This window comes from Engystomops pustulosus, chromosome 1 (genome assembly GCF_040894005.1).
Source record: "Engystomops pustulosus chromosome 1, aEngPut4.maternal, whole genome shotgun sequence".
In the NCBI taxonomy this organism is placed as follows: domain Eukaryota; kingdom Metazoa; phylum Chordata; class Amphibia; order Anura; family Leptodactylidae; genus Engystomops; species Engystomops pustulosus.
The window spans coordinates 61811467-61824446 of NC_092411.1; the positions used below are offsets into that span (position 1 = coordinate 61811467).

The 12980-nt window shown below is 38.4% G+C and overlaps 1 protein-coding gene across 1 annotated transcript in view; it reads left to right on the top strand.

Moving 5' to 3' along the window:
• CHSY3 (chondroitin sulfate synthase 3) overlaps window positions 1-12980 on the top strand; it is a 211236-nt gene that overhangs the window by 19782 nt on the left and 178474 nt on the right. The window contains exon 2 of the mRNA XM_072141788.1: window positions 10691-10974. Within this exon, the coding sequence (XP_071997889.1) occupies window positions 10691-10974 (284 nt within the window). The remainder of the gene's footprint in view (window positions 1-10690; window positions 10975-12980) is intronic.

A 12980-nucleotide genomic window follows, 5' to 3' on the forward strand; every position in this document is an offset into this window, starting at 1 on the left:
ATTGATGTTTACACTTTATATTGGTGATCATAGAATTTTCACATATTATGAACAAAGTCATTTTTGCAGCGATGTTAAACCATGTTTGACACATATTACAATGCACTCGCAGACGTTCCAGCAGAGCCTGAATTAAGTTGAATGATCGCTCCACTTAGTTTTAAGTATTCCCTTATTATAAAGATAAAAACGCTTGCCCCTTTTAGTAGTAATTGGTTACATTCTTGATGTATAGTCAGCATGTGAAGTCCATGCCCCCAGTGCAGCGTCTGTTCTGTTTCATGCTGGTCTAGTGATCATGAACATGGTGGTAGTGTAAGGGAAGGGTGGGCATAAGAATCTTTTTTTTTTTCCAGTGGGTCCAATGAACTGTAGTCCAATACTGAATTACAGTTGGAAACAAACACAGATGAGGTTACTATTCGGAATAGTGTAATATCTCTCTGTCTTCTCTGCAGCTCATCCATACACTTAAGGCTATATTCACACATCCATGTATACGGGAACCATATGTCCCCATTCTTTTCTATGGGCAATACGGCCTTCCAATGAATGGCCATATTTTGCACCGTACCATTTTTGAGCCATATAAAAATATAGAGCATACAAGAAAATTTCCTCTCCCATACAAACTGTAGGGGGAGGAAGATAGCCCAGTTTTAGACCCAAGGATTTAGGTCAAGACCCAGGGTGGCCGGGATGCAAAAACATATTTAGGAAAAAACTCTCAAAGCCGCTCGGCCAGCGGCCAAAAATATCCCTTTTGCCACCCGGGTAGGGGATAAAATATAACTTTTATTGGTTATTGAATAAAAATGAAAGCAACTGAACTGAATTGTTAAAATACACAAGGGGCAGTAAATCGGAGGTCGAATATAGCAGGTCGGGGATGCTTAATTGAGACTGAGATACGTAAGTATTGCTGCTGGAAGGATTGATCAGTTCCCTCTCTTCTTGCAAACAAAGTTGCAGTGAACATCTAAATAGAGATGAAAATTACTCTCAAGGTCATCCCTACTCTGCCTGCTCAATTTGCATAGCCTATGTGTGACTTCGACCTAGGTGAAACCTTTGAACTGCCCTATGCTGATTAAAATATTTCGCTCAACCAGGCCCTCCCGACATGTTTCGCCGAAACTGGCGTCATCAGGGGATTAGGGGCTGACTGCCAGTTTCGGCGAAACATGTCGGGAGGGCCTGGTTGAGCGAAATATTTTAATCAGCATAGGGCAGTTCAAAGGTTTCACCTAGGTCGAAGTCACACATAGGCTATGCAAATTGAGCAGGCAGAGTAGGGATGACCTTGAGAGTAATTTTCATCTCTATTTAGATGTTCACTGCAACTTTGTTTGCAAGAAGAGAGGGAACTGATCAATCCTTCCAGCAGCAATACTTACGTATCTCAGTCTCAATTAAGCATCCCCGACCTGCTATATTCGACCTCCGATTTACTGCCCCTTGTGTATTTTAACAATTCAGTTCAGTTGCTTTCATTTTTATTCAATAACCAATAAAAGTTATATTTTATCCCCTACCCGGGTGGCAAAAGGGATATTTTTGGCCGCTGGCCGAGCGGCTTTGAGAGTTTTTTCCTAAATATAAAAATATAGAGCATGTCCTATTTTCTCATGTATTTGCATCCATACGCCCAATAGGTATCAACAGGAACATATAAAATATGTGTGCTCCATATGCTGCCGTATATATGCGTGCAGTATCCAGAATCAGTGGGAGGTGCTTTCTGTCAGCCAGCCAATAGTCGGCCATCTGTCATTTGCCAAGCCGCTGTATTTTATACGGATATGGTGACACATGCGTGATATGATGGCACATGCGGATGAAAAACGTTACATATATATGGTTCATAGAGCATGGAAATACAGGACTCGAGAAATCACAAGTTTGTGTGAATGTAGCCTAAGGGTATATTCACATACACGTGTGCACGTCCGGCTATGCATATAGGAGGAGGTGAGCACTGCTCTCCCCTCCCCTCTCCATAGAAAACAGTGCCGCACGGCCGCACACACAGGGAAAGATAGAGCATGCTATCCACCATTCCGTCTATGGGAATGTATATGCAGCCGCATATTTGTTCCCCAGACGGTCGTGTGAATGAGGCCTGAGGTCATGTCCAGACAGATCAGATATGCCACTACACCGCCGCAGTTATACAGCAGATGCTCTATCTGTTATGTGTTTTGCCACTACAAATCTTCTGTAGATTTTTCTATTCTCAAACTCTATAATGTATCAATTTATAAAGTGCCTTTACAGGCAGTTTTTATCTGTAGGTAAATTTTGAGCTTATAGATTCCCTTTAAATAGGATGTGAGCTCCGGTAATAAGCTAGCACCCTAGCATGTGGTGGGTGCCTGCTGTTTTTCACAGCAAATAGGTATATCCAACAACAGTGCACGTGACTCGAGATAAACACCCCCCCCCCCAAATTAGAGTGGATGTACGACTAAAGCCATTTAGTGCCTTGGAGACATTGTGAACATAGACTTACTAATAAAAAATGGGGATACTTACAGGAAACCTACTATCAGAAATGGAGAGACTACTGGGGTGTGGAGTAGCCTTTGCTCCCGCTCACTGAAAAGGCTACTCCACACCCCAGTAGCCTCTCTGGAAAATTTACATACTAGCTAGATAAAGTTTACCCTAGTATAGAGAGCACTATAGGGTTAGCTAAAGATAGATTAGGGTTTAGTATCGTTCATAAGAACCTACCATCAGATCTATCTTAATAAGTAGATTTCTGATGGTAGGTTTCCTCTCTGAGACACATATCCCCTGCCACAAGAGTTTTGCGTGTTCACTAAGAAAAGGCTACACTAGAAATGTAAAAGCGACAATCCTACTCTATATCAAATTTTGGTCATAATTAAAAGGCATGATAGTAAATATTCAATTTTTTGGTGGAATTAAAGTAAATAGTACAGTATCCAAAGCAAAAATAAGACTGTATATACAGAGCATTACAATCACATCTGGATAAGTTGGCCATAATAAAACCTTTTCTATTTTCTGGGTCATGGTTAAAAGTTCCTGTATGTTTCAATTGTAAATCACATAACCTCTGGAAAACGAAGGCTCATAGATGAAAGGGCTCTATTTTATGATTATGATCTAAGATTAAAGGAAACTTTGATCTTTTCTTGTTTTAACTACTGTGCATCTGAATTATACTCTATTGACTTGATTCCTAGTAATTCCTTTTTAGTCACTTAAGTGATCATGGGAATTTATGGGAGAGATGTTGGGGCATGGATTGGATGCCATAATGAAAAGTATTGCACATTTGTGATATTGATGTAACTCCTACTCATTATGTAATAGAATATCAAGGAAGATGACAGCTGTAGAGTAAGTAAAATGTGATAAAACATCAATGAACTAGACAAAATATCAAAAGCAAATTTCTGATTTGTGCCTCACTTACATGCTGAACTAAATTGGAAAAACATTTCACATTCTAGACTGGGCTGCACCTCACATGCTTGCACATAATTTTTTTAACAAAAATATGTTATTTCTTTTGGAGATGATAATATATGAATACATTTTCCATCATATAGTCCAGCATAAATTATGTAAATAGCAGCTAAAAGCTAGCAATAATGATTCTTTAAGGCAATAGGGCCCACATGGTGGCCTCTGAAACAGTTTGTTTGCCTGTGTCTCCTCATGCATTCTACCTCTCCTCAAGACCATTCACCTCCCTCCTATGCCTGCAGAGAGAGCTGCATGAGTGTGGAGGGAGTAGACTAACACAGGCACACACAGACTGCAGATGCCCAACCCCTGGGACACACTGCTGGTAGGGAGCCAGGTAATATTTCTTCATATTTTCCCATGAACCTGATGATAGTTTAGCATAGCCCTATTGAAGTGAATTTATCATTACTCAACATTCCCAAAGGATTCTGTTGTCATCTTAGTCGTGCCCCCAGCAATCAGACACTTATCCCCTATTCTTTATTAAGCGGGGAACTCTTCAAGTCATCTCTTAACCCAGTTTCAATGAGAATCTGATGAAAGACTCTAAGTAAACCCTTTCCGACGCAACCATTTTGACATTTTTTTAACTCACTGATGTCCAAAAGCCACAGCATTTTATGTAAGTGTTTTTTCTTACAATTCTGCCAGACAGGTTTTGTTTCCATGGAAAGATGGAAAAGGTTTTTTCTAATCTGTAAAACTAAGCTGCTAGTCACTGCATCAAGACTGGATGATGACCATGTCCTGTATTATACACTAAGGCTATCTGCATATGCAGCTGATTGGCTGTGGAACTTGCCCCACCGGTAATTCTGCAATCTACAGGCATTAGGCATCATCAGGCTGATGAGTTTTTTTTCCACAATTTACATGCTGTGGTCAATCAGCTGTTGAAAGTTGGTTCTACTGCAGATTTTTAACACAATGGAGAACATATACCTTTGTTTTGGGTTTTGTGTCCCTCCTTTTTTTCTTTTTCTTAGGAGTTTTCCCTTTTTAATAATAATTCCTTTATTTATATAGCGTGCACCGATTATGTCATGCTAGACTGTACCCATGGCGCTCACAATCTAATCAAGAATTTTTAAATAAAAGTCTTGTATGTTTACAAAAAGTGACTAATACCAACAGTTACTTTCAGAATCCTCTAAATGCTGAGTTCAGAGCCTGTGAGCCACACTCATGACTGCCTTACTGGGATCTGATAGACAACTGCCTTGCAGTATCTGATCTCTGGGAAGGTGGGCGGTTTCATTCTGAAGCTCTGTGTAAGTTTTATCAGTTGATTAATGCAGGGCCAAGCCAGTCAGCTGCTGGGGGCGGAATCCAGAAGCGGGATACATTCCCATGGCTCTGTTCTCTCATGGCTGGTAATTGTTTCTTCTGTGACCTGACTCTGTGTTTCTCAGCCTGATTAAGTACTTCTGAGTCCTGTGGTACTCTGGCATGTTTTCCTGCTCCCCGTTCCTGACTCTGTGTACCTTAGCCTGATCCATTATTTCTGTGACCTGTAGAACTACCACCTGTTTGTGTTTACTGGACCTGAAACTAAGCCTGAATTGTAACCTGTGTCTGAGATGGTATATATCCTAAGCTGGTTCCCCTTAACCCCAGGCTGAACTGTCTATCACCTTTGCCTGATCCTGTTTCCTTGCTGATCCTGAATCTGCATATGGAACCTTGTTACCTGCTGAACCTGTAAATTGTATCATGTTTTAACAAGAACTCTGAACCTTGAACCTGTACTCTGTACCCTTTTTCAGAGCCTGCACCCTGTTCCTGAGCTTGTACCCCTGTTCCCTGATACTCATACATCTGCATATTTATCTTCCCTGACAGAATAAATATCTACAGCATTTATCTGAAACTATGACAGTTACCCATTAAGACTTTAATGACCATAAAGAAATGGGGAAGATAATTAAAAGAGCACCATAGCACCCCAACACGCATTCTACCTTCACTTTCTCAAGGGGTGTCAAAATAATGGGAAAATAATGGACGTGGGTACTGATCCAATCAAAGGTGTTGCATTTGGTACAGTCATGTGCATTCAATAGACTGTTCTATCTTTATACAATATGAGCTTCTCTATGCATCTGCACTTGTTTTCTTCATCCAAAGGGTTTAATCACAATGGAAAGTCAGATTGTAATAGGAATTCATTTTACAGCTTACGGAATACACAGCAATTTTTGGAGATGGCTGTGTGAACAGTATAGAAGAGAACCTCTTAAATCTAGCAATCTCTGAATATATTATCACGGTGTATGAGGGCTTTCATCATTGCCTTGTGTTTATGGATATGTTTGATTGAACTATGAGATGATCCACAAGATGTCTGCACAGCAAACTTTGATTTTGCCATTTGTACTAGAATAATATTCACTTTTATGTTCAAAGTAAAATAGATATTTTTACCACTTTATATTCGGGCAGTGACAATACCTTTTGCATTTCAATTACTTATTTGCCCAAAAGCTACAATAGGGGTTAAGTCAAAGATATATGTTTGTATATCTTTCATCTTCTATGGGCAACTGCTGAATGACACAACTTCCCAATCAAAAGTGAGAATTAGCCTCAGGCTGTAAAACCTGTAAAATATAATTCAAAGAGAAATATGCATTAGGCGATCAGTCATAATGTGCTTAGCACATCACAGCAGTGATGTAGAAAAGTCTCTTGTAGAATGTTGTTCATGTTGCAGAGAATGAGAAGATTCCCATCTTGTAAGACTCTTGATATAATTCCTTTTAGCATGGTGCACCATAATGTATATATTAGGTTTCTGTTGAATTGGGTGAATATTGGATTACCCATGTTATACTGTACATACGGCCAATGTTTCGATAAATTAACACTTGGATATTCCTCATTGGAAATACCAGGTCATCATTCTGTGACAGTATATCCACCAAACTCATTCCAGTGCTTCATGCTGCATGTTTAGGCTTATTGTGTATGATAATATTCTTGGTTAAGCCTTTCATGTATAATGCAGTAACACTACTATTATCATAGCATTATATTTTGGCAGATAAAAATAGAAAAAAGCTTCAGCTTATCCGTATCTGCCTCCGTGCTTGTAAACTCTGTGCCGACCATGACGTGTTAGAAAGTCAAGCACTGATGTTTCGTGGCAATAAAACCTCCTTTATACAGTCCAGCGTTAAAGTGATATGGTCACATCTTCAACAAACCGACACTGTGACCTACGTGTTTCACTTTCTGTATAATGTTTCCTTATTAATGGTTCATTTTGCCATTGGATTGAATAAAGGAGGTTTTGTTACCATAGAACACCGGTGCTGGACTCACTTTTACAGAACAGATAATATTTCTTTAATCTTCAAAAGGTTATCTATACATTCAAACCACAACACTTTGTAGATAGGTAAAAATTCCATGGGTTCCAGAAGTTACACTCTCATCCTACTTTCACACAATGCTGTGCTTTCTCAGGCTGCAAACAATGAGTCTATGTTCTGTTGTTTGTGGCCCATGTGTCATTGCTGTGGGGACCTTCACTAACAAACCAATGACCACAGAATAGACAGTCCTTAGTACAGGCAGTTAATTTCGTTGCTCGTGTAGTCCCGTAATCACGGCCGTATTTATGAGCCCATACAATTTCTCACTGTGTGTTGAGTTTACAGGTAGCACCTATACTAAAGCAATGTTCATGTGCAGGGAGCTCAGGCAGCAGAACTTTCTATATGATAAAAATGTTTGGACAGTACCACAGATCTCAATTAAGGGACAGTTATACCATCTTGCTCCCCAAGTGCTAAAACATTCATTGCCATTAGTGTATACTTTTCTTCTACCATTGATTGTTCTGTTGCTTATCACTTTTCTCATCAACCATAGCATTACTGTCCCATCTCTAATTGCTATAAATGGGATGATGTTTCAGACTTCTGTGCTTGAAAACCACACACACACACACACACACAGGGCTGTCTTGATTGACAGCTCCTTTTTAGGATCTTTCCTTAGGGAAAGTTGGGTGTGAATTTGAGCTTGTTTTGTGTTTAGCTGTGGTTTGAGTGATGGACTGCTGAATCAGTCAGTGCTGGGGGCAGTGTCCATAACTGGCTTTATATTCTTCCCAGTTCCTTCAGACTGTGCTGGTTATTTCATTCTAACTTTTTTTATTGCTTGTGCTTTTCAATATCTTTCCTTTTCTGTATCTCTAACCTCTGCTTTGTTTATTCGACCATTTTCTCGCTACACTTTTCTGAGCCTCACCGCAATCTTGGTTTTAAATCGGTTTGTCTGACTTTGCTATTATCTCTTGTTTGTCCCTCTGTGTCTTGTCTCTCTCTCCTGGTGTGACCCCACTTTCCTTGTCTCAGTCTAGTGTCATTGGTTTCACGCTTTTGTGTGTATTAATATGGTGTACACTGGTCTATCTCTGCTTTCCTGTTACCTGTCCGCTCCCCCATCCAGCAACTGCCAGACGAAGTAAGTTTCCCGTCACCTTGTAGAGCCTCTCACGGTCCATCAGTTAGGTCCCTGATAGCGGGTTCATCTCCTGTAGACAGGGCCATATCCAACAGGGACGTTGTAGGGCTTCTTAATGCTTTATAATTGTGCCGCACATTGGACAAAATTGTGGGTCACAATCCAACTGTGCAGCAGAACGCCCTTTTTGGTGAACATTTTTTTCTGTCTTGTTGGACACTTCTTAAATACATGTGCAAGCAGTTTTCACGTTCTTTCTAGTGCAGTGTCAGTCAGAAAACTGGTGCACACGCTTAAATAAATCTGGGCCATTGTCTTATAGCATGCCTGATGAAGAGATAGAGTCTTGAAAGCTTGCATCTAACATCATCCTTTTTAGTTAGCCAATAAAAGGTATCAACAATTGAGGACTCTCAATTTTCATCTATTTAACAACAAGCGAACATGGTGCAAAGAATCTTTTATCATTTCTAAGAAAGTTATAGAAACTCGTATCACAGTTTCTGCTGATGATACACTCTTGTCACACCATTATAATTTTCAATAACTGTATTTGCTTAGCTTATCAAAAAGAATATAGAGGGGAGGATAATAGTAATGTCATCCCTACAGGCAAAGATGGAACTGGCAGATGTGCCTGGATGTAACTTTCTCTAATTTACTTAAAGAAACCCAACAAGACAATTTACCTACATGCGATAAATGGTATATATTGTGTTGGGCAATAGCCACCCACACCTTTGTTTTTGTTGTCCAGCTGCACCTTCCATACCAAAACCTCAATTTTTGCTAAATATGCGAATCAGGCTAAATTGCTTATGCAGATGATCGCAGGGTTCCTGGTACACAACTTGCTAGACACAGGAGTGAGGTAATTAAAGGGGAAAGGCTGAGCGGCGGCAGTGAAAGTGTAGCAGGGGCCATTATTATGGCTGTGGAGCAGGAGCCCTAAGGTAGTCTGCTAACACCCCCAAAGCACTTCAGCCTAATTTGAATATTTCTGAAGTTGACTTTTGGCATGGAAGGAGCTGTTGAGAAAAAACAAAAAACAAAGGTATGGCTGGCATTTGTGAACATAGCCCTACATTACACAGCATCTAATTTGGGTAGGTAAATTTTGGTGATGGATTTCGTTTTATGAATCAAATTTTTTAATATAATCACATTTTCACAAGTACCTTAAAAAACCCTTTTTTATATAGCATATTGATAAAAGTTGCTGGTTTTGTAACACACATATCTAGACATATCCAGTCTAGAGGAGACATAAGGCAGGACACATCTGTAGGTAACAGTACTTTATGTACTGAATGATTAGAATTGGTCGACAGCAATTTCAGAGCAAAAAAAATAAAAAATTACCGGAAACTAAGAAAAACTTAAGAAATGCATACAGAACAGTGTGCAGTTATATTAAGCTTGGTCAATCCTGAATAAAGTAGAATTATACTGGAGTGTGAATAACTCCACAAATAAGAAGTAGCCAGACCAGTAAATATTAGTACAGACAAGTTACTGCTGGTAACAACACACCTTTCCAATGCACATCTGTTTTAGGTGTGGGTTATTTTTTACACAAATTAATTTCGGATAATTATTTTTCTCTATAATATGTGATGGTTATGACATATAAATGTATAGGCAAATTGTTTACTGGCTCAAAATTTTACTTACAATTTAAAAAGTAGAGATTGGAAGAAAGTATCAGAAAAAGATTCTGGGTAGTGACCCAAAACTACATAAATTGACATAAGATTGTACAAGGTTATAAAATACTGTTTCCATTTATGGTATATTGTAAATATCTTACATTTTAATTTCTTAAACAAATAACACCAGCATTATGAGTTTACAGAGGACTTAATGATGAACATGTATCCTTCTGAAAAATCTGGTGGTGGGCTGTGCTGTTCCTGCAACATTTTGATGAGGGGCAGGAACACCACCTTCACGACCCCTTCAAGCCTCTCCATAGTCACTTGGCAGTGAGGTGGAATAAGAGGGTAAAAAGGTTGCAATTACTCATATGTATAAAAAAGAATGCTTTTGGGACATTCTTGACATATCCTAAATTAGTCTAGAATGTGGGAATAGCAAACCACAAAGTCAATAATTTAGCACAAAAAGTTGGGCAGATATGATTAAGTTACAAGAATTGTCCTAGACACATTTTTGCCACATCTGGACAAATTTTCTGTTAAAATTAAACAAAAAGGTGGTATAAATTAGACTAAATTATATAAAGCTGCAGCAGATTATCATCTACCGTCACCCACTATGATATGATGAACCTGGTGCATCTGAGGACTTCTTATAGTAGCTATAATGCAACAGAATTAGTATATATGAGCCATAATCTTTCTGTATTATATCTTATCTTTGTATTTTCTTACAGAATTCTTTACACATGAACTGCCAGATTACATGAACACATCGAAAAGTCCACACACATACAATAGTCTACACATCTCCAATAATCTACACACATACAATAGTCCACACACATAAATTAGTCCACACATAAAGTTGAAAAGTAATGTTTAGTCAGTGCTGCACCCCTTTGTATTTCCCTTACCGGTACATGTATAAGACTTGTTTTAAGATATGCTTGTCCATATTTTCGTAACAAAGCATTTACATGCTGACATGTGATTGTATCTTCATGCTGTTCTAAAAAAATTCCCAATAAAACTTTATTCTTTATATCTAACAGGTGAAAAGCTAGAACAATTTCTGAGGTCTCTAAACAGCAGCAAACCACTTTATTTGGGGCAAACCGGACTTGGGAATATCGAAGAGCTTGGAAAACTTGGACTTGAACCGGGAGAAAATTTCTGCATGGGAGGTCCAGGGATGATCTTTAGCCGTGAAGTATTACGAAGGATGGTGCCACACATTGGTGAATGTCTGCGCGAAATGTACACAACACATGAAGATGTGGAAGTGGGAAGATGTGTGCGGAGATTTGGTGGAACTCAGTGTGTATGGTCTTATGAGGTAAGCCATGATATAGCATAAGGTACCTTAAAATAAAAGGTCATTTAAAGTTGACTTTAAAATGGAAAAAAAAAATGTTTGCATTGTTTACAAACACCAACCAATTAACAAAATTTTTTTTTTTCATAGCTTTCATAGCATTTTCTACAAAAACAAATATCAGTCAATGTGTTGCCTTATAATGTTTTTTTTCCATAATCATTTTTCACAACAAGTCCAGGTGCAACCAACAAAGAGCATTACAGTATAATAAGAGCATGTCGTTTCTACAAAATGTGCCGGTTAGTTACATCCCAATTACAGCAAATTGGATTACAATAACGAACCCAAAGAAACTAAATCCACAGGTTCTATGCTTTTTTCTTTAATGTTCCTATGATGATTTTGACTCTCGTTGGTCCATGTTCCTGGGTCCAATTAAGTTGCTAGGGCTGTTTTAAAAGACCAATCAAATGGCAATATGTGTAATTATTTTAAATTTACTTTATTTTTCGAGTTGGGTTGAGACTATTTTAATTTCTATTCTGCAATGCTATTGGTGTAACTGCTGGTTATTGGCGTAATTGCAGTTGGGGATTGTATGAATATTGTAATATTTGGACACATAAAAGTAATGAAAAAGACTGTTTTGACAGAAAAAAGGTGAATGGTTGTATTTGATGAAAATATGTGAGTGTATCTGCATTGCACATGTTTTATCTTATAAGGAAACACTAGTAGGCAGGAAAGTACAGAAAAAGGGGCATAACATTTGGCAAACAAAAATGTAATAAAAAGGCTTTTTCTGAAAAAGAAAAAAGAATCTTATCTGAAGGCAAGTTCACTTTTCCAGTAAAAAATTGATTTAACATCAGGGATCAGTGTGTGTGAAGCTCCAGTATTTTATCATGTGGGGGCAACTTGGTTGAAGTGCCTAGTTGAGCGTGTAAAATGGCTGAAAGGTAGTCAGCAGTTTTGCCCTCTTCAATAAGCTGACAGCACTAGACAGATAAAGTCTAAATCAGTTAAATATTCCTCGGTGAATGGTCGTACTATTAACGCTTTAATCCAGCTTGTGCCAAGAAATCTGTTGTACGGTCACTTTTCTTTACAAGGGAAAGAAGATCATATGTATGTTTCAACAAATCTAATGAGATAGGAAGATGCACATGAAATGACCCAGAGAAGCACAAAACGACTTCACTTTTCTGATTAATACTTGAGGCTATGAAAAGACGCAAGGGCGAAAATGAAAAACTTGTACTGGGAAGTGCAATAACTGAATTTCATCTTTTAGTTTCCTTTATGTGCAAAACTCATTTACAAATGTCTACGGATGTGTTGACATGCCAGTATGGACAACATGCCGTAGTGTCCCAAACGCGTGGATGTGCTCCATATTACGCTTGCTCTACATTTTTGTATTTTTGGTATTTTTCTATTTTTTAACGGGATGCAATAAAGGATATGGACTTAACACGATTGCCGGTTCTCCAATATATCTACTATGCGTTACTAACCTGAGTCGGCACAGAATCTTTGTTGCGGGAACCGTTCAAACTGTGAATGAAATCAGAAAATATTACAACTTTGCAGTATTGATGAGCTGTGGATACTTCTATTATTAGTCACTGCTATAAACACCATCTTCTGATTAACTCTGGGATTTATTTCTGGTTTTAGTGGTTCTGTTTGGTGGTGACCACAAGGCAGGCTGGTTAAATGTGTTTATCTCTCAGAATTTCTACAATGATGTTTTAGTGGTCTCAGAATTTCTGGTAGCATATAACATAAGTATGACCTTGTAGCTGACTGTTCTGCAGATGTTCCCGAAATTGTTTTCCTAAATAAATCTCTTTGGAAGAGCTCCATAGTTACAAAGCATATACTGCACATTACATACATGACGGCTTGTCCTTCAGTAGAGTATTATTCACAAGTTCATTAACAAAACTTACATAAACTTGGTAACAGGGACATTTACCTTTATTCTACTCCTGTGACAGAGTTGAGTGAGTTGTTTTATA